Here is a 22,935-nt window from a genome sequence, read left to right as displayed (position 1 = left end):
TGGCTCAAGAACACACAGCACAGACTTATATCCTGACTGATAATCCAGCCCGGGGCTCCTTGCTTCTCAATAGGGAAAACACTTCTAAAGAAAGGTGCTGGGCCGGCCCCATGGCTTAGCGGTTAAGTGCATGCGCTCCACTGCTGGCGGTCCGGGTTCGGATCCCGGGTGCGCACCGACGCACCGCTTCTCCGGCCATGCTGAGGCTGTGTCCCACATACAGCAACTAGAAGAATATGCAGCTATGACATACAACTATCTACTGGGGCTTTGGGGGGAAAAAAATAAAGAAAAAAAAATTAAAAAAACAAAACAAAAGAAAGTTGCCAACTCAAGTTCAGCTTCCTAAAATCCAGCTTGGCCACCACGTAGGCCTACACAGAGAGGGGAATGGGCAGGCATCCCTCGAAGCATTTGCATCCTCATGGAAATAAAGTAAATCTGGAATTGGCAAAATCAGTAATTTAAGACCTGCTGGCATGTTTAGCCTGGACAAGTTGTTTTTCCTTTCAAATTTGTAATCTCTACACATAAAATGGGTGTAGCTGTAGTTACTAGTTGCTTCTCTTATCTCAACCCTTTATAACAAACTAATGCAAAGAACTTGAGAACAGCACAGCCCCGTGTCTGACTCTGAGCTGCTAACAGCAGCAGTAGTGGCTGATGCTTACCATAACGCCAGGCACTGTGCTAACATTAAACAGTTTTATATGCATATTACAGATGAGGAAACTGAAACACAAAGAGGTTCAAGTCTCTTGCTCAAGGCTCTAAAGCTCTAAAGTAGGGGAGCTGGAATTGAAACCCACAGGTGCCTGTGGTCTTAACCCCTCTGTCACTTACTAGCTGTGTGATCTTCCATAAGTTTCTTAATTTCTCTAAACCTTACTCTTGTAATCTATGAAATGAAGATAATAATAGTGACCCCATAAGGCAGTTCAAAGCAATAAATGAGATAACATAAATGAAGTGCTTGGCATCAGGAATGCCCCATTGCATAATTCCAAAGAATGCTATTCACAAACAGAAATGTGCTTGGCACAGCGCCTGCCATGGTGGAAACGCTCAAACACTACCATCAGTACTCATTATCCTTGCATGACAGCACGAATAATCAGGGTCAAGAACCAAGGGAAGAGCTGCTCATCCGTGAAGGCCCAGCTCAGGTGTCACCTGTCCCAAAGACAGCTCCTTTGCTGTCCTTCTGACTTAGTTTGCCATGGAGTATCTTGGTTCTTATGAATGATTTCAGAGCATGTCATACTTCCCTAAGCAGATGTAAACTTCTGCCAGGAAAACGCTGATCCATGCCTTGGAGGCTTGAACCACCTATAGTGCCCAGCACACAGTAGGCCCTCAGGAACTGTGGTGGTTTTAAAACGTCCACAAGTTCTTTCACACTCCTCCCTTCAAGAGGTGGGGTCTAATTCTCCTCTCCTTGCATGCAGGCTGAACTTAGCGACTCACTTCTAACTAAGAATAAAGTGTCAATGACGATGTGCAACTTCAGAGACTAGGTCAAAGAGGGAACTGTGGATTCCTGCTTGCTCTCTCTCTCAGATCACTTGCTCTGGGGGAAGCTAGCTGCCATGCAGTAAGGACACTCAAGCTTCCTTGTGGAGAAGTCCAGGCGTTGAGGAACTGAGGCCTCCTGCCAACAGCCATGTGAGGGAGCCGTCTTGGAAACAGATCCCACAGCCCCAGTCAGATGACTCAGATGCTCAGATGACTGCAGCCCTGGCCAACATCTTGACTGTAATCTCATGAGAAACATACCAAGAGCCAGAACCACCCAGCTAAGCCTGAATTCCTGACCCAGAGAAACTGTGAGACAATGTGTGTTGTGTTAAGCATTTGGGGACAATTTGTTATACAGCAATATAACCAAAACAGGAACCATGTGGTGAGTTTAACAGCAAGCAGACAAGAGGAAAGTTGTAGTTAGGGGTAGAAGGAGTAATCCTCACACTTGGATGAGAGCTTCCCTATTATGACTAACAGAGAAATCAGGCAGAAGACCCAAGATGGGCTAGACTCATGCATTCAGGCTTTTGCTCAGAAATCACCACAGGGAGGTAGAGAGGGGGAGTGTAGATGATTTAAACTAAGGCTGGCTGAAGAGCTCAGCACTCCTCAGAAGATAGGGCGGCTGACCAGATGAGGCCCCAGCTCCATCCCTGCTGTTCCTACCCCTGCCCAGGGCCACACTCCAGCTACACAGTCCTCCTCCGAGTTCCTCAAAGGGACCAAGCCCTTTCCTGCCCTCTTGCCTTTGCCTTGGGGGGTCTTCCTCCTAGCATCCCCTTCCTTTTTTGTTCATTTATTTCTATTCACTAAATTTTTAAAAACTTTTTGTTGTGAAATAATTTCAAACTTACAGAAAAAAGGCAAGAATAGCACAATGAACTCCTATACATCTTTTCTCGATGTTTGTTGTTACTATTTTCCACATTGCTTTTATCATTCTCTCTCCCACTCCCCCATCTACCTAAAATTTTTTTCTGAAACATTAAAGAGAAAGTTGAAGACATGAGAACCCTCTATTCCTAAATTCTCCTGTGTGTTATTTCCTAAGAATAAGGACATCAAAATCAGGAAATTAACACTGATACTACACTATTATCTAACCTACAGTCCATATCCAAATTTTGCCAATTGTTCCCATAATGTCCTTTATGGCTAATTTTTTTTTTTCTGGTTCAGGATCCAATCCAAGACTGTTCATTCATTTTCTCATTTATCAAATTTGTCATATTCCAGGCATTGTGTAAAGCACTGGGGATATCAAGTAATGAAGGGGAAAAACAGACACAGCCACTGTCCTCACGGCGCTTTATCAAATTATTAATTATTAATCAAATAATCACACTAATTATAAGTTTGTGTAATCACAAACTAAGACATGCTTTAAAGAAAAAAGCCCCATTGGAATGAGGGCTGAGGAGTGGAAGGGAAGGGAGTCAGAAAGCTCCCTGGAGGTTGGGACACCTTAGCTGAGATCTGATGGGTGAGGCAGTGTTAGCCAAGGGCTGTGTGTGTGTGTGTCTGTGTCTGTGTGTGTGTGTGTGTGGCCGGGTCACTGGAAGAGCACTCCATGCCGTGAGAGTCACATGTGCAAAGGCTCTGTGCGGGGGAAGCACCCGTCAGTACGTCAGTACGAAGTCGAAGTCGGGGCACTGTCGGGGGAGGCAGCCTTGACTTGGTGGCTAGTCTTAACCTAGAACAACAGGAAGCCACTGACGACAGCCAGAGGCATAATTTACATTTCCAAAAGAGCACTCTGGCTGCTGTGTGGAGAAAGGTAAGGAAAATAACATGGGTCAACAATCCCTTAGTCCTGATTTCAGAATCCAAAAGCTTTTTTCATAACTTTTTTTTATAACTCACTTAGTGACAAAACTTGACCTGAATGAATGTGAGGCCACTTATGGTCTTTATTTATCCACCCAGTGTGAATATTCTTACATTTTTGCCACAGAAAAAAATAATGTTACGATTATGGGGAGTTACTGTAGATCCCGCTGGGGCTATTACGTAATACAATATATGCATTGTATTAACCTTCCTAAATCAGAGATTCTTGTGCCACTTATCGATTTATTGCTTCTCAACTTCAAATCCACCTTCATTAACTGCTATGCAAAAACGGATCTGGGCCCTTCAAACACTTTTCCCCTGCCAGCTAACATGATGTTGTTAACAGTGATTAGTGGAAGATGCTGGAGAGACACTGCCAGAGGAAGGTTTTTCTTCTCATCCTGGTTCTGATGTATTCGCCAGGCAGGCAGCACAGCGGCTTCCCCAGCACCAGGCTCCTGAGCAAGCACAGCTTCTCCATTGTCCAGCTGCAGTGAGCAGTGGTATCCAGCAGCTTCCCCCAGCACCCACTCCCTTGGCCAGTTTTGCAACCCAGTGCCTTCCATGAGACACCTCACTGTGAATGGCTTTCCCCAGCACCTTTCACAGGTGTGGCACCACAGCTACTTCTGTGCCATTCAGTAAGCACAGCTGTGCCCTCTCCAACAAAGTCCAGATCTCAGCCTGGGGGCCCCTTCCTTGAGCACTCTATCTCAGCCCTGGGAGGGGATCTTCCTTAGGAACTCTATCTCAATGGTGGGTGGGGAGTATGCTCCTTGGTGCTCTGTCTCAGCCCTAGGGGTAGTGGCTGCTCCCATATCTGCTATTCCTATGTTCTTTAGAATATATTTAGAGCTCTCTTTACTTCATAATAGTCAATCCTTCATTACTCCAATCTCCTGTCATGGTTAACAATTCTTTATATTAAATGTTCTGTGTTCAGATTACTGGGTGGTTTCTCTCTCCTAAGTGAACCTAATTCTGAATCCTCAAATGTGTCTCATACAGAGGGTTTAGGTTAAAGGATTCTGGCCCTGAAACAATAATAGCATCTATGGACCGCTTTTTATATGCCAGCCACTATTCCAAGTGCTCTGTGCATGTGAACTAATTTAATCCTGCTAACTATCCTGTGAGGTAGGTACAATTATTGTGACTGTTTTAAAACAGAGGAAATGAGGAAACAAAGAGGTTTAGTAACTTTCCCAAAGTCACACAGCTGGGATTCAAACCCAGGCAAACTTGTGGCCTTATAAGCGTGGGGGTGGGGGGGCGGCAAGGAGAGAGGAGGCAGCAGGGAGATTGGCTCAAAGGGTATCGAGCATCCTCCACCATGCTCTTGGGGCCCTGTGCCCACTCCAATGATGCTCGCATCCCACTGCCCTGGAACTATCTGCCTAGTGGCCCAGCTGGTCCTCAAGGGCAGAGACCATGTCTTTTCCTCCTGGAATGTCAAGTGCTTAGCAGAGAGCCAGCCTGGGCATGTTCAGTATTCAGTCAAAATCTGCTGGATAAATGACACGTTGAATGAAGTAGAACTACAGACCCCAATGCCAGCTAAACAACAGGCTGAGCCTTCTGAGTCACGTCTCGTGCTTGGAGTGCTCTGGCCTCAGGAGTCCTGTCCTGGGAGCTCCTCTGTCTCCCCTGCCATCACGTGCAGATATCTGACAGTGCTGAGAAAATGATGTCCTGGGTCTTTTTCAACTCTTGAACTCCAGGACCCATCAGAAAGCAAATCTGGTCATGTGACTTCTCTGCCAGACACCCTCCACGTCTCCAGGAACCATAGGGTAGAGTCCAGTCTACGGACCTGGGACACCTGCATTCCAGCCTCTCCCAGGCCCACTCCTGCCTCTATTTTGTGTGTGTGTGTGTGTGTGTGTGTGTGTGTGTGTGTGAGGAAGATTAGCCCTGAGCTAACATCTGTTGCCAATCCTCCTCTTCTTGCTGAGGAAGATTGGCCCCGGGCTAACACCCGTATTCATCTTCCGCTACTTTATATGCGGGATGCCTGCCACAGCATGGCTTGACAAGTGGTGCGTATGTCCGCGCCTGGGATTCGAACCTGAGAACCCTGGGCCACTGAAGCGGAGCACAAGAACTTAACCACTATGCCACCAGGCAGGTCCCCGGCTCTATTTTTAGGGGCTAGCAACACTGAACTTGGGGCACCCTGCACACCCCATGCTGTTTTCCCCACTCTGGGCTTTTGACTGTGCTGTCCCCTCTGCCAGGAATCCCCACGCTCCACACCCCTCCCCCATCCCTTTCCCTGCCTGGCTACACCACCTCACTCACCTTCAAAGAGGTAGGCCAGGATTCCCTCCCTCAGGAAGCCTTTCCTGCTCACCCACCTGCCCATCTGGATGAACTGGCTCTCCTAGGTGCTCACATATAACCCTGCACCTGCGGCTACCAAAGCGAGTTCCTGCTGTATTCTGACTGGGCTTTTGACTGTGCTGTCCCCTCTGCCAGGAATCCCCAAGCTCCACACCCCTCCCCCATCCCTTTCCCTGCCTGGCTACACCACCTCACTCACCTTCAAAGAGGTAGGCCAGGATTCCCTCCCTCAGGAAGCCTTTCCTGCTCACCCACCTGCCCATCTGGATGAACTGGCTCTCCTAGGTGCTCACATATAACCCTGCACCTGCGGCTACCAGAGCGAGTTCCCGCTGTATTCTGACTGGCCTGTTTGCCATTTGGAGCCAAGGGTAGTGGTGCAGGCCACTCACAGCTCCATCAGTGACCAGCTGTGTGACCTTGGGGGAAACATTTTCTCTCCATGGTGCTTAGTGCCCTCATCTATAAAATGGGGATATTTATAACGTGTATGCCACTGAAGATTGCTGTGAAGATTAAGAACAATAATGTATGTACAGTGCTTAACACTGTACCTGGCAAAAGCAGCCTGCAGAGAAGTTACTATTATGAGTCTCTGAAGCTCAGAAGCTGCAAGTTATTACACATCTTGGTGGCCTCACTACCTGGCACAGCGTCTGGACCACAGCAGGGCACAGTGGATAAATGAATGGATCTATTTTCCCGGCACTCACATAGCTTCCAAATTGGTCCCCTGGCCTCCAGTGCCTCCTGCATTGCCATATCCACCCTTCTGAGGCACACCTCTGATCAGGTCATCCTCAGTGCCAAAACTATCAATGGCTTCTCTGCCTCCTAAAGTCCAGCCTCCCCAGCCACCCAATGAGAGCCTCTGTGATCCGGTGCTCACCTCCCTGTGGGTACTAACAGACATCTACAGGTTAAGTGACTCTGGCTTACTCCCTGTTCCTGGAATAGGTTCCCCCCTTTCCACCACCTGAGAGGCCCCAATCCTAGTATGTACACTTTGCTAAATTCCTAACCTTCCTTGGGGCCACCTTAAAAGTCACCACCTTCCAGAAGTGCAATCTCCTCCTCCTGGCACCCCACAACGCCTGACGGACCCCTCCGGCAGTACAAGTATGCTCTGCCTGGTGCACTACATCCGTGTGGACCTGATCATGTCCCCTGTAGACTGGGAGCTCTCTGAAGCCAGGGGCCGTGTTCTGTACCTATCACAGAGTAATCCCCCAAATCAACTGAATTGGGACCCATAAGGAAAATAAACTGTTGACACCAATGTAGTCAGAACTCAGAAAAAGAAAAGATAATACAGTAAAGTAAAAGGCAGTCTCTAACTACTCAGCCATAAAAAAAGACAAAACTGTCCCATTTGCAACAACATGGATGGGCCTGGAGGGTATTATGTTAAGTGAAGTAAACCAGAAGGAGAAAGACAAACACTGTATGATCTCACTCATATGTGGAATATAAACCAACACATGGACAGAGAAAACTGTACTGTGGTTACCAGGGGCAACGGGGGTTGGGGGTGGGCACAAGGGGTGAAGGGAGTCATATATATGGTGATGGACAAACAAAAATGCACAACCCAAAATTTCACAATGTTAAAAACTATTAAAACATCAATAAAGAAAAAAAAGAAACGCAGTATGTAGCATGTGTTACTCATTGGTATTCAAGGCTGGTGGCTAAGTTAAAAAAAAAAAAAGAGGTTCATCTCTTAACAAGGAGAGTGGCTTTAGTTAAAGAATACATACGTGCAGGGTGATATACTAATCCTCCATAGGAAGGGAGGATTTTTCCTGTGAATTAAAAAGGAATCAAGTAGGTGAAAGAGATTAAGACACTACCCTTGCCTTTGCAAAGAGTGTTTTATCTACCTCCCCCCAAACACAACACACAAACACACTCATGCACACACATAAAACAATCTGATGAGAAAATGGTCCATGTACTGGTTTCCCAGGGCTGCCACAATAAAGCACCACGAATTGGGGGGCTTAAACAACAGAAATTTACTGTCTCACAGTTCTGGAGGCTGCAAGTTCAAAATCAAGGTGTTGGCAAGGTCATGCTCCCTCCACAGCCTCTGGGGTGGATGCGTCCTTGCCTTTTCCAGTTGCTGGTAGCCCCAGGCATTCCTTGGTTTAGGGCAGCATAACTCTAAGCTCTGCCTCAGCCTTCACATGGCTGTCTTCTCTCTCTGTGTTTCTCCCCTTCTCATATGGAGACCAGACAGTCATATAGGATTAAGGGCCCACCCTCCTCCAGCATGACTTCATCTTAACCAAACACATTTGCAATGACCCTATTTCCAAATAAGGTCACATTCTGAGGTACTGGGGATTAGGGCTTTAACATCTCTTTTGGGGGACACAATTCAACCCATAATAGTCCATTCATCCACGTAATGGAAGATGTGGTCCTAGGAGAAAGACCCACCCAAGGTCACATAGTAATTCAAGGCAGTTCCTCCACCAGGAAGAGACTAGAACAGGCGTGGGCAAACCGCAGCTTGCCAAATCCAGTCTGCTTCCCGATTTTGCAAATAAAGTGTTACTGGAACACAGCACATTCATTCACTTAAGTATTGTCTCTGGCTGCTTTCACACTACAACAATAGAGTTAAGTAGTCGTAGCAGAGAGCCTACGGTCCACAAGCCTAAAATATTGTCTGGACTAAAAGAACACAAAAAATACACTGGTCAACTTTGGTGATGGAACTTCTAGAGACAGAGGAGGCCTAGGCCCACATGGCAGCTCTCTGGGATCCCTTCTCTCCAGCTGGAACCTCACCCAAAGGGCTGTCCTGCTGGGAAGGCTCCTTCAATACTACTTTCCTCTGCCTAGAAAAATGGCAAAACAGAGCACTGTAACATGCATGCCACCAAAGTTGTACAAATTAAATTCCATCAGCGTTTCTAAGAGACAGAGATTAATTCTAACTGGAAAGATCAGAGAAGACTTTCTGGGAAAGGGAAGATTTGAGAGGAGCTTGAAAAGATGGGTAGTGGGCACTCAAGAAACCCTCTAAGCCACCCTGAGCCATAGCAGATTCCCTAGGACTCTGCTGAGCTAAAGGGAGTGAGTTCCCCATCACTGGAGGTGTTCAAGCCAAAGATGGCTCACCATTTGGCAAGGATGAGGCTGGGGGAGACAGGGCAAGATGAAAGACAGTCCCTTGGAATCGTGGATTCCACAGTGGTAGGCTTATGGCTTCTTCAGTCTCACCTCTCATCATATTTGTTGACAGAGAGGCACAAAGCATAGAGACAGCTGGGGTGGGGTCGGGGTGGAGGGAGAGACAGAGAGACATGCACAGACAGAGATAAAGGAGGGGTGAGAAGAGGAGAGGGGTGAAGGAGGCGCCCTCACACCCAGAGTCAGAGTCCACACACACCACAGAGGGACGAAATCCACACCGGGCTTTCCTCCTCCTTAAATGCCACAAAGAGACAAAAGCTTGACAATTACAGTTAAAACTAGTCAAATGTCCCTTTAATACCTCTGACTCGGCACCTGGCAGCCTTCTTAATGTGCCCCGTTGTTCCCTGGCAGGGCCCTCGCTGCCTCTCCCACTGCCAGGGGAGGGGAAGGGCAGTAGCCCAGCCAGGATGCAGGTGGGGAGGGAGGTAAGGGGAGATGCAGCCCACACACATGGGCTGACTCCACGGGGAGACCCTTGTCGTTCAGGAGCAGAGAGCCCTCCCTACCCCACAGGAAAGCAAACACAGCGGACAGCAATTGCTGACAACTGCCCATAGCGAGGGGGCAGAGAGTTACAGGTGCGAAAGCTGACGAGTCCCTTTCTTCTGTGCTCTGCTCACATGCCAGGAAGGTATTGTCCCCACTTTACAGGCTAGGAAACAGAGACCAACAGAGGTTAAATGACTTGCCACAGGCATCAACAAAACATGGTAGTTAACAGCAAAGTCTGAGACTCAGAAATCTGAGTCTTGTTTCCTCTGCCTGGGAGGTGCCTTAAGCTTCCTGAGCCTCAGTTTTCTCATCTGCCAAATGACCGGAGTAAGAGCTCTTATAACACTGAAGAAACGAAACGGGCACAGTGGACGGCATGCAGCAACAGCTCAATAAAGGAATCATCATTATCGTTACTGCCATGGAGCCAGGGCTCAAAGAGAGCGCAAACTCTCAGCCCAGGACTGGCCACCACACCAACTGTGCCCCACACCCATGCCCCATGGCCACACCAGCAGCCACCCGGAACCTCTAACGGAAGGTTCCCGAAGGGGAGTGGAGCAGCAGCCACTCCTGCCCTGGAAAAGGGCCCTGTACTCAGAGACATGGGTGGCTGTGTTCAGCTGAAATGCCTCACCCAGTTAGCTCTGGGCGGCCCCCAAATGCCCTCACACAGGTTCTCTCTCTTCCAGAAATGCCCCCAGATGCCTTTGAGGCCCCCTCAGACAAGAGAACGTGGCATGTGCCATTTCTGCTGGGAAGGCCGTCTTTCCTCTCATTTCAGACTCCTAACATTCCAGCGATAACTGGAATGCACATTCTGGGGTTTCCTGACACGCCAACAAGCACACGGCAGAAAACAAAGTGGACCCTGTGCTCGCATCGTTTCTACCAAACCTCCAGCAGCCCCTGACACAGCCGGAACAAACTTTACCAGACAGGCTAGACCTCAAATTCAGAATACCAAGAGGCACAGGGAAGCAAGGTAAGTGGTTCTTAGGCTCAGATAGAGCAGGAATCAACCGGATATAAACTTAAGTGAGTTTGCTCAAGAGCCTAAGGTACATATATTTATATTTCCAAGTAACCATCTTTTTTTTTCCTGAAAAGTGCATTAGGCTTACAGTCAGAAGGACCAGCCTCAACTTACAGGCTCTGTGACTAGCCATGTCACTTATGTTCTTTGATCAGTTTTCTCATCTATAAAGTGGGGCCATAAGCCCTGTCCTGCCTCCACCATGAGATAAAGAGAACAAACTGGATGAAGGTTATAAGGTTATAAAGCAGGGCTCCCAAACTCACACATCTCCAGAGGCCAGGCTAGTTACATGAAAGGGTGAAGAACCCAGGTTTGAGACCCCAACGTGTGGCAGGGGCCGTGGCCAACAGGAGAGCTGGGCCTTTCTAGAGGGGGCAGCTGCTACTCAGATCCAGCCACTTTTCGTGATACTGGAACCTGGGCCCAGCTGCCAGACTTTTCAATTTTTCCCCAAAAGCCAGAAATGAGAATTTTGTAAAAATGTGAACTATTCCAATGTTTAGGTACTGACAACTTACTAACATTGAAAAATAAACACACTCAACCATCTACGGTCTAGCAGTGGGTGAGCCACACAAAACATAGCTCTGGGCTACATGTGGCCCATAGGCCACCAGCAATCTTTGTTATGAGGTTTTTAAAAAAAATAATAAAAAGGTCAAATAAAATAATAAGAGAAGTTCTCTGAAGGAGACAGCCATAAAGGTTTATTATCAATAAAATAACCAGGAATCCAAACTACAGACCCTGGTGTCCCAAGAATAGAATCATTAACTTTTCACTAAAGTTAGGTGCCAAATTTAGAAACTGGTTATTTCACAAATAGACGTACACACACATACGCATTTTAACTGTCAGCAGCTAACTCTGATCAATACTCAGGAGGAAACATGCAAAAATAACAGTTTTCAGTTGAGCACATACAATGTGCTTCAGCAGCAGGAAGTAATTTTCACACACACTCCCCCACCAGATGTTTCCAACCTGTTCCCTTTAAGAAACCCCCCTCCTCCAGCGGCCCCGCCAGCCCCCTCTGCTAAGCAGCCAGTCTCTTCCAGGAGTCTGAAATTTGTAACTCACGGGGGAGACCCGCACAAACACACAACCCTGGCTAACTGGGCTCCTGGGAGGCTGCCCAAGGGAGGCTCCCAGGCAGCATGTGGGACCCGTGGTAATCCTGCCCTGGCACTGCCGCCTGGGCCTTCAGCTCACGGAAAGGCTTTCCAGAGCCAACACAATGAAGCTAAAAACCAGGCCTGTGGGGCCCTCAGCCATAACCTCCCACTGCGGCCTCCTCATGTCCGGGGGAAGGGAGGACTCGCCCGAGGTCACAGTGCCAGTGGGTGGCGAGGCAACAGAAGGAAGCCTGGGGCTGTGCAGACGGAGACACATGGGATGGAAGCCTGTTTCCATCACTTCCTAGTTGTGTGGCCCTGGATGCGCCACAGAACCTCTCTTCACCTCAGTTTTCTCATCAGTGTAACGTAACCATCACAACAACACTATGAAGTAGTGACACTGTGCTCATTTTAGGAGAAGACTGAAGCTCCAGAGCTTGCACCCAGAGCTATCAGGTGGCAGAGCTGGGCCTGGGAATCAGGGGGGCTGCTTCCCAATCTCGCACTCTCTCCAGCTCAAGGGAGAGGTCTGTGGGGTCTCCATTGTGCCACCCCTTTTCAAAGAGGCCCCTAGTTGAGTACCCCCACCCACAACGTACAGGCATCTCACCCTTGCCCCCACAGCAAGAAGGCAGAGCACCCAGCCTGGAAGGGCAACAGACCGCGGGCATCAGAGGAAAACAAAACTCTAGGGCCCCAGAGAGTCCTTTCGGCCCACTTACGGCAGAGGGACTTTCAAAGTGCACCGCCCATCCCGGATCCCAGGTCCTGGGTCCCGGGTCCCAACTCTGAGTTGCTTGCATCTGATAAGGTGTCACTACCAACAGGAACCACAAAGCTCCCCTGGGAGTGCTGGCTGGCAACTCGGGAAACTGCAGATAAACACATTCCCCAGGAACAGAAGTTCAAAGGCAGGTCCTGAGGCACGCCTGAGGAGAGTGGAGTGGGCCCCTGGCAAAGGCGAGGTCTACCTTCTGGGGTGCTGATAAGCTGGGGAGTGGGAGAAGAGAAGAGAGTTCTGGCTGACTCTCAATGGGATTTGTTAACTATATGGATCCTTGGCCCACCCCAGACTGGCCCAATCATGCAACTTGGCCATGGGCCATGGAGTCTCCATCGTTAACAGGCTCCCTGGGGATTCTGAAGCACCCTGAAGTTCAAAAAGAACCACTCCTCAAGGCTAAGCTTCCCGCACTCGGCCAGCAGGTACTAAGTACCAATCATATCATTCACTCACTCGCTTGCTTCTTCAGTCATTCAGCAAATATTCTGGACAAAGAAGAGTGGGTGACTGAAAGAGAGGTTAGTTCCTGCCTTTAGGAGCAGACAGTCTGGACAGAAAAAATACGATTACTACACTGCATGAGACATTTATATAAGGGGCTCTGGGCCCCAGAGGAGAGAACACCACCCCAGGCGGCCCCAGCAGGTGAGTCAGGCTTAGGGGCCAGGTAGCAGAGAAAAAGGGTGTCAGAGGCAAGGGAGTAGTGTGTGTGGAGGCCCAGAGGCCCACAGAACACTCCGACAGGTGCAGGGAGGGAGAAGCAGAAACACAAGGCCACACCTTCCAGGAAGGGCCTCTGATCTAAGGAGGCAGACCAGGAAATCAAGGCTCCAAGGCTCCGGGAACTAAGGCTAGTGAGTGACCCCTGGGGGCGGGAGTGACCAAAGAATACTTCCTGGAGGTGGCAAGGAAGACTTCTTAGAAGGATGCAAAGGATCTGGGTTTTTTCCCAGGGTAGGAAGTGGGCAAGTACCTCCAACAATTGCTTCAGATTCCAAAGAGTCAGGGAGTGGGATACAAAGAGCAGCCTGTGCATGCACAACCTCATCCCCACCCCCAGCCATCAGAGACTGTCTGGCCCTGCTCAACTTCTGATCCCTGAGCCCTTAGGACAACCACCTATCCTCAGATTGCTCACCTTCCAAATAACAACAACACAGGCATCCCTCCCTATCTCTGCCACAGGAAGCTGAGTCCCTACTGTAGAAGAACTGAGTCCCTTCTACAAGCCAGGCACCTCCCAGAAGCAGCAACATGAACACCTTTACTGAGCACTTGTTCTGTACCAAGCCTTGTGCTCAGGGCTTTACCCACAGAGACTCATTCAACCCTCAAAAGAACCCCCCAATATAGACAACATTGTTCCCATTTTACAGACCAAGAATTCCTGGCAGGAGGTTAAGAGACTGGCCCAAGGCTAGGGATATGAGTCAGGCAGCGGAGCTCCAAAGCTAGAGCCCTACACACCGCCCCACAGTGTCTCACTCTAGGAGGATCAGGGAGTCAGTCTGCCCGTCGGGCTTCAGCAGGTGTGGGGCAAGGGTTCCTCATGAAGGTCATACCACCAGCAAATGACCTCGTGGGTTCCTCCTTGGCCACTGTAGAGGTTCAATCTTTAAGCAATAGTCTCTCCACGCTGCTCAGACACTGGGGCTCCCATAGTGGCCTCGCAGGAGGAGGTGAAGGGGCAGGGTGGGGGCAGGTCCTTTGTCCTGCTTAGGCGTGGGGTCAGAGACCCACAGGCTCAGATACCAGCTCCACAACCCTGTCAGGCGTACATCCTCAGGCCAGTACCTGCACCTCTGTGAGCCTTGGTCCCGTCATTCGTTTCTACCTGTTTATAATTGTGAGTATTTAACAAGATGTACAGTAAAGGGCTCATTAGTCCAATGCCTAGCAGAATAAGCGCTAAATAAATGGCAGCTGCTATTACGATTATTAACGTTATCATCCTTACCATTATCTACATCATCATCGTTCTTATTAGTGTCATTTTATGCTGTGGCTTTTATCACCTGAGAAACTGAAGAAAATTCAGCATCTAAAGCTCAGAATTCTCTCAAAACAGAAGGGAAGGAAAAATTGGGCCTGCTTTCTTCCCTTCCTTCTCCTATCTATCCTCAGCAGAGGGCAGCAAATAGGAATCATCCAAAGATAAGAGAGAGAGAAGAGAGACACATGGAGAGAAAGCTACACACTCATAAATACACACCCACCCTCCACAGCAAGCGGAATTGTTTAGCTTCCTCCAGCTTCCAAAGTATGAACACTCCGCCTCCTCCAGCTAAGAGGGCCAGGCAGAAAAAGAGTTGAAGCTGAAGAGACAGAAGTTCTTTTTCAGCTTGAGAGAAATTTTCAATGAATTGACTTTTAATGTGTGTGTGGGGGTGGGGGGGAGAGCCAGCTCTCAGGACGCCTGTGAGGGGAAAGGAAGGTGGCTGCAGAACTCACAAATAAGATTAAATAAAGGCAGCTTTCAACTTCTCCTCATCTCAACCCTCTGCTCTGTGCTGGCAAGCATTTGCACCCAGGCTTTCCCCAGGAGGAAACTGAGGCCCACACAGTTAATCATCTAGGGGAATGGGAGGCAGAGCTGAGATGTGAATACAGACCTCCGGCTGCAGGTCCAGTGATCAAAACTGAGTCCTGGGATGGCAAAGAGGTTTTAGCTCGAGGACCAAATCTGATCCCCCAGGAGTGACTGCCTGGGACACTGCATCAGCAGGATTCTGGAGTGGACATATGTTGGCTTTCCTAGATTTCATTTCCCCTCCTCTCCACAAGAGCACCCAGATTCTTCTCTGGGGAACCACTCTTCCTATGATTTGGGTGGCCCCACCTTACCCCTAGCTCCAGGGTGGGTTAAGTCAATCAGCATAGGCCATCCTCCTGACAGCTGTGAATGGTTCAGAGAGCACATTAGCTCCAAACTGGGCCAATAATACCTAAGGAGATCTTGCTAGAGTTTATAGGAAAGAAGTTTCCTCTCTCTTCCACAGAAGCTACTAGAGGAGACAGACTCTCTCCTCCAGGTTATGGGTGTGGATATGAGGTCAGAACGAGCTGCAATCATTTTCTGCTACCATGGAGGCTCAGTCTAGGACAGAACCTCTGGATCACACCATACCTGCAGTCAACTGCAATTACAGGAGCTAATATACTCCCTTACTCATTTCAGCCCACGTGGCTGAATTCATTGTTACTTGCAACTGACAGAGGATCTGAGGTGGCTCTTAAACTCACATTAGCTCTGTCTGCCATTGACAGCAGCAATGGTGCCATGGGCTATGCATCCTTTTAATACCTCTATTCCTCCGCTGGATCCCTTTGCCACCTTAAAAATTAATCCATTTTACTTGCTTTAAAACTATAAAAATTTGGGAAGAAAGTTTACAAAAATGGATCTGCAAAAAAGCCAGGTAAGTTCCAGCACATAATTGGTCTCAATAAGTACTGGCCTCCAAAACTGGGAGTGATAATCTTGGCTCATAAAGGAAATAATGGTAGAGAAGGATCAAATTACTAGGATGTAGAGGGAAAAAATATCATGGCGAAATGGAACAAGAACATGGAGAAGAATTTGGTTCTGGTCTGCAATCCTCCCTCTGAGAACTGATTTCCCCTCTCCTGGGCCTTAGTTTCTGTACCTACAAAATGTGAGAGCCGGACTAGATGAGGAAGCCCTCTTCCTGCTCTGACACATATTGATCATTCAGCAAACACACTGTGACTGTCTTCCAAGCGTCAAACCTTATGCCATGTGCTAGAAGAGGATGTGGCTCCCACAGTGCACTCCTTGGCCACAGGAACTCAGCCCTGTACAGGCTACCTCCTTTCCCCACTCCACTGCACATGAGGACAGTGGTTCCCTGAGAAACAAGACTCTTATTTAAGTCTTCCTGGGGGCAGAGCCTTACCCATCCGCTCTTCCCTGACTGGCTCTGACACATATATGGGATACAGAGGATCAGATACATACAAGATACAGAACCCACTGCAAACACCATCATGAGCATTTGGCTGTCATGGGACATACTTCTGGCTGCCAAGTTTGTCTCAGGATGCTTTTCAGTGATGAGATCTTGATGCCATCTCTGTGTAAGAGCTAACTGTGGACAAGGTACAATTAGGAAGCTAGATGGTTATCTTTTAAATGGACCTTAGCTTTTTCATTCCTGATTCCATTATTGGTTATTGTGTCACTGGAGCCAACAGATTAAAGGCTGAACATCCTTAGATCACAGCCTGAGAGAAGGCATATGAGTATGAACATATCCCTAAATGGTGGCCTTATCACAAGTTAGATACGGAGGCCTGTTTAAACACACTTCTACTTTCCAGGCCTTCCCAATACACACTTCCAAACTCACGGAACACCAGGATGTTTGAGTTGGAAAAGTCCTAACAAAGTATCTATTCCCTGCATTGCAAATGAGTTTCACTATGCCATTAACTCCACTGAATAGCAGTGTTGAGAAACAGCCTGAGGCCAGGTCTAGCCTTAGTGGGGAAACTGATAGATTAGAAATGTCTGCCCCAGCCAGGGAAGGGGAAGCACCGTGATACACATTAACCTTTCCCCTTCTGAGTCTAAGCCCTCACTTCACAGATGAGGAATCCAAGGCCCAGAGAGGTTAAACCACTTTTCTGAGGTCACACAGTGAGTTTAGGGCAGGAGAGGGAAGTAGAACCCAGGCCTCTGTTCCCAGGCCTTCCTCAGCTGGGCTCCTTGGGAGACTGCAAACCCAGGATGAGAGAAAGAATGCAGGAAGCCAGATTTACTCAGGTAAATCAACTACCCTTCCCAGTGGCATCAGATTTCAGCTGGGCATGCAGAGACGTGATTAACAATCTAAAGGATCCTAGCCCCTCTGTGGAAAATTAAATCATTCCAAGGCTGTATTTCTATAGTACTTAACTTTCTGAAGGGTAAGGCTCTGCCACCAGAAAAAACTGAAAAAAGGAGGAAAAAAGTATTGATTTCTGGATGTTCTAAGAACAAAGTTCAGCTCTGATACAATGAGAAAAACTCTTGAGACTTGGAAATTAAAGTCATTGGTATTCCATTATCCCACCAATTTCTATTCCACAGTCACTATTAGCCAATGAAGTCATTTCTCACAAGAGATTATGGCTCAGAATGGGGAGGAACCGCATCACATTTCCTAATATGGGTTTTTAATAGCCAGTGCCCAAGCCTGGAATATGAAACAGACTGTAGAATTACATCAAGATGTTAAGCAGATTGGGGCTAGGAATGAGAGGGACCCCACTACCACCAAATTAAAATGATGGTTTCAAGACTGGCTTTTCTTGCTTGGTTTTGCAGCTTTCCAAGAAGCCAGCTGTCTGACCAGACGAATGCTGAAATCCTAGAAGCATTATGTGTCCTTTATAATCAGCTGCCCGACCCAGCTCCAGAGGTATACCCAGGATGAGCTAGCACGACAGTTACTTACGTTTCAGCAGACAATAAAGGCTCTTAATCTGAAACTCTTCAATCCAGTGGAGAAATCGAGGAGTTAAAGGACTGCTCAAACAGTGGGTATGTTACCCGCAAAGAAACTTCTCTCCAACCCACAAGGAGTATATTTTTCATTTGGATAAAGTCCTGTCAGACTTCCCTCCAGGGCCTCTGCAGTTATTTCCACCAGAAAGATCAACAAGGTGCTCTGGGATAATTCTCAACAATTACAAGAGCGACAGGCTGAGCTCAGAACTGGTCAGCCCTGTCGAGGAAGCTCTGTGTGCTCAAGATGCCAGATTTCCCAGATAGCAGCCTGACGTGTGCACATTCCAGTCCACTGGGATGAGGGATGGAGCACCATCGCTCTGAGAAGTCAGCCTCTCCCCTCAAGGCCAGCTGACATTCAAACAAGGGACTGGGGGCCAAGCCAGTGCTGTGCATCTGCAGGAGAGTGAAACAAAAAGGGGCTGTGTGGAAATTTGGCAGAGCGCTCCTGAAAGGCAGCAGATGAATGCTGAATCCTACAGTACCTAGAAGAGCTTACCACTGGGGAAACAGCTCCATACTGCTGCTCTTAGAAGGCAAAGAGATTTTCTTTAAAACAAGGATAATCAGCTGGCATTCCCCCATCCCAAACCCTTTTATCACTTCTTCCTCTTCCTCTTCCTCTTCATGATATTCCAGAGAAAAAGAAATGAACAAGAACTAGACCTTCCCAGATGAGTCTCCCAGATGAGCCTATCTGTCCATTTTAGTTAAGGGTTCTGAGCAGCATCCAGCTGTTGCTCCCCTCTCTCTACCCAAAAGGCTGCCTTACTCCATCAATTCCCTCTCGCACAAGTGAGTAATTTACTTTGAAAGCTCAGGCCAAACTGCAGTTAACCTTGACCTTCTCCCTACACATCTGGGTCTACAGAAAATGAAAATCAGGACGTCTCTGGCATCCACAGCAAATGAAATACGAGGGCTTTCTCCAGGCAGAGGCAGAATGTCAGGAGCTATTTTAGAACTGGCTATAGCGATTCCGAAGGAGAGTTTGCACTTGGGCAGGATGCTCTCCCCTTGACCTGGGGCTGTGTCCAGGATGGAGCCCCCATATCTAGGGATGCTACAAGGGGTTTCTCACTCAGGAAAGAAAAAAGAAGTAGCCATGGTAGTCCTCATTGATTCATTGACAGTATCACAGAAGGCTGGAGCTGGACCAATAACCATACTTCACAGATGGAGAAAGGGAGGCTCAGAGAGGGAGATGGGAGATGATTAAGGACACACACAGCAAGTTAATGGTAGAGCTGAGGACAGAACCCTGACCTCCTGACCCCGACGCTGGTACAGGGTGGGAACAGAAAAAGGCGATTTCATGAAGGAAAAACCCATATGGATACAGAATTTAAGGGAGAAGGATCCACGTTGGCTGTGAAGGTTTGAACCACGGGTTTAGGAAAGGAGTTGGGGCTCTTAGTTTCCAAACAGTAAGATCTACCAGAAAGATCAACCAGGCTCTCCAAGATGGTTTGCAACAATTATAGAGTGACAGGCTGCACTCAAATTGTCAGCCCTGTTGCAAAGAGCCCTCTGTGCTCAAGATGCCAGACTGCACAGACAGCAGCCTGATACTGAGAAAGAGAAAGGAAAACCATCAATCTCAAAAGTCAGCCTCTTCCCTCGTCTTGCCAACCATTAGTTAAGTTTGACCCTGATGCACAAATTGTCCACTTTCCACGGGACCAAGGAAATCCCATAAGAAAACCTGAAATGTCCCACTGTCTGAGACAGTTCAAGCATGTACACGCTCACTGGCACCCAATGAGCCAGGAGCTGGGAGGCAGGAGTGACCTGACAGAGCTTCCGCTATCAGTCTATACGTACGGGTGACACCCCCTACACACACACACACACACACACACACACACACACACACACAGAGTTGCGTGAGTTCAGAGGAGGCAGAAACAACTAAGACCCCAGTCTTGTCTACAAGAACCACCACACCTAATCAGGCTGGACAAGTTCAGAAGGAGTCATGGGTACTCTGAGAAGGGTCAGGGAAAGCATCTGCTGTTCCATCCTCAGGGCACTGGGCACAAATAGCCTCTGGGAAACTTGCGGGGTCCCTCCACCGGAGCCCCACTTCTGGACTCTCAGAAGGTCAAAGGTAGCAGGCCCCTCAAGGACCAGGAGCTCACTCCCTTTCCCACACCCAGGGCCTGAAGCTCCAAGAGGAGCATGATCTTTGCATCCTCCAAGGAACCCACAGGATCTGAGAAAGAAATAAGGCTGGGAACGAGGGAGGGTGAACCAATGGGGAGAGGGGGGAGGCCCAGATGTCTCCTTGGGTAGATGGGAAAACACGAAAGGGGCTGAACAGGAAAGGGAACACAGGGATCAGCAGGTGGGGGTAAAAGCAGAAAGACTTGCACACCAAATAGAAGAACCAGCCATCTCAGAAAAAGGAGTCATCCTGGGATACAGGGATGCTGACAGGACCCTTCAAAAGAGAAAGACGCTGGAAGAGGTGAGGGGATAGGATTGTAACCTACGGCAAGAAATACAGGACTCCTGGTTTCTAGTTCTGGTTCTCTGTCTGACTGGCGTAAGGCCCTGGACAAGTCCCTGTCCTCGGAGCCTCAATTTTCCCTTCCAAAAAATGGGAAGAACAAAAGAGTCTCCGGCGCAGACTGTGAGGAGGCAGACAGGGGAAGGTGGATGAAGGAACTGCAGGCTAGAAGTGAATTCGGGTAGAGTGTTCCCAACCCCATGGCAACTGGGGGACTCACCTGCCCGGCCGCTGGGGCCACCGCCGCCCCTGATCCCCCGGGGGTGCCGTCGGACTGCCGCTCGCGGTACAGCGCCCAGAGCCCCACGTTGGGCAGAAGGACCAGGGCCGCCAACACCAGCGCCACCGCCTGCAGAAGCCGCTTCTCCTTCCGCCTCATCGGGGCCAGTCAGCCCCGCCGCGCCCCGCCGACCCCGCCGCGCCGCCCCCAGCTCCGCGCGTCCACCCGCCCGCCCGGCGGCGGCAGCAGCTCTGCGAGGAGAAGCGACCGCGGCGCCGGCCCCGCTCCAACTCCGCGGCACTTCCGCCGCTCGCCCGCCGGGGAGCCGGGCGCCGCCACTGCGCCGCCGCCGCGGGGGAGTCGCGGCCGCCCCGCCGCCCCCGAGCCCCGCCGAGCCGCACCCCGCAGGCCGCTCTCCCCTGTGTCGGCTGCCGAGCGCTGTGCGCCTCGGGCCCCCGTCTTCTCGCGGCTCTCCCTGGTCCGCCCGGGCGCGGCGGGGTCGCGGGGCGGACCGCTCCCCCCTCTCGGGCCGCGATGGTGCGGCCCGCTCCTCGGCGGCTCCCCCGCCCGCGGGAGCTTTGCGAAAGTCCGGAGTTGGCGAGTTGGGCGCTAACTGGTGCGGGCTGGGTAAGGGTGCACCTTCGCGCGCTGGGACGGGCCTGCGACCCCAAAGCCCAGCCCGGCAACCTCTGCTCTGGACTCCAGCCGAGAGTTTGCGAACTCCTCGGGGATATGCAAATAGTGCTGGAGCCCGGGCGGATGCTCCGCGCCTGCAGCCCCCGGCACTGTCGCTTCTCACCCGCCTGGACTCGGCCGCAAGGACCGGCGGACCTACTTTGACTCCGGGGACTTGTTATTCCCAGGTGTGAAATGGGGCCACACCTGTGCTTCACGCGCACCGTTCTGCTGGGTGGCCCTAGTTTTCTTCCTCTCGGAGCTCCTGGCGTTAGGTGTGAACGCCCTCTGTAAACTGTGGAGTGCTGTCCCCGGCCGCCACCCATCTGTTGTCCCTGCAAACCGGCGGTGAGGTGACCGAAGCCTCTCCGCAGGACCTTTTCTCACGCAAGTCCAAACCTCCTTGGAGTGGGAATGCCTTCCAGTCCCACGTGTGCTTCTAGGCGCTCAGCTCACGGAGCCCTTTCTCGAAACCTCTTGTGGGTTTCTGTCTCCCTTTCAGCAACTCAGCAAACCATCAGCGAACGCCTACTGTATGCAGACACTGTACCAGGCACCAGAATGAAATGAAAACAGACCCTTTGTCCGGGAGCTGAAACAGACACGTAATCATGTTAGACCAAGGACTGTGCCTATCACCGTGGTGAGGGCTCTGAGAAAGTCGGGCCGCCGGGGCGCCGCGCAGGGCCGCGGAGCCGGACTCCCATGGTGACGCCTGTGGCTCCTCAGTGCTCTTCACTTAACTGCTTCCTCTCTGATGCCAAGGGACGAAGTGCCCTCTTCGTTGCCTTCCTCTTTGCCACCCCCGCATGCGTCCTCTTGATTCTCTGCTTCTCTAGCTCAGCCCTTGGACCAGCGTCCCCACGGCTCCTGCCTCCCGGTTCTTGTAGCGGTGGGGATTCAATTTTCTGAAATCACAGCTGGGATCTTGACATCTGCTGCAAAACCTTTCAGAGCTCCCCTCACCTCGGCTATAGGGTCCACATTCCTCGCTGTGACCTGCTAGGGCTGATCTAACATTCTCTCCTTCTCTCTGCCCTGCCCGGTTGCTGGCTGTTTTCCTTCATGTGCTGTAGACTACGCAGTTTCTTCACCCAGAAGGCCGCCTCCTCTTCCCCTCTAAGTCAGTGGAAATCCTGTTCAACCTTCCAGGTCTAGCTAAACTGCCACCTCCTCTATTAAGTCCTCCAAAACTCCTCCTCAGGGGGCTGCTGTCTTTCTGTGGATTTCTGTCCCAGTAATGTTTACCTTTTATTGAATATTTACTCTATGCCGGGCACCATGTTAAACCCTTGACATGCGTTACCTCTTTTAATGCTCACAGTTACCCTGTGACGTAGGTGCTTTCCTTGTCCTCCTTTGCAAATGAGACTCATATTAAAGAAAGCCACAGCCAGAATGGTGCTGTTTTAACAAAGGTCAGAGAGCCTCACCCCTCTGCTCAAATCCCTCCAGTGGCTTCCCACGTCCCACTGGATTCCTATAAGGAACTTCAAGATCCTTCAAGGCTATATATGAACAACCCTCACCTTTTACTCTCTTCATTGTGCCCCAGCCCACTTGCCTTCTTGCTGTTCCTCAGAGCACCCCAGGCACATTGCTGCCTCCCGGCCTTTGCACTTGCTGTCACCTCTGCCTAGAATGCCCACTCTTCCATCCCTAGATCCTAGCCC

General features: G+C 49.8%; 1 protein-coding gene across 2 annotated transcripts in view; it reads right to left on the bottom strand.

Annotated features, from left to right (window-relative positions):
• GALNT10 (polypeptide N-acetylgalactosaminyltransferase 10) overlaps positions 1-20,800 on the bottom strand; it is a 219,682-nt gene extending 198,882 nt beyond the window's left edge. Inside the window, exon 1 of one of the 2 annotated variants that reach the window (XM_058544576.1) lies at positions 20,588-20,800. In XM_058544576.1, coding sequence (XP_058400559.1) covers positions 20,588-20,746 — 159 coding nt within the window. In that variant the 5' untranslated portion in view covers positions 20,747-20,800. The remainder of the gene's footprint in view (positions 1-20,587) is intronic. The other variant, XM_058544571.1, reaches the window with a different exon arrangement.
• Between the last annotated feature and the right edge of the window lie 2,135 nt (positions 20,801-22,935).

This window comes from Diceros bicornis, chromosome 1 (genome assembly GCF_020826845.1).
Source record: "Diceros bicornis minor isolate mBicDic1 chromosome 1, mDicBic1.mat.cur, whole genome shotgun sequence".
Taxonomy (NCBI): Eukaryota; Metazoa; Chordata; class Mammalia; order Perissodactyla; family Rhinocerotidae; genus Diceros; species Diceros bicornis.
This window is presented reverse-complemented; position numbering and strand designations above follow the sequence as displayed.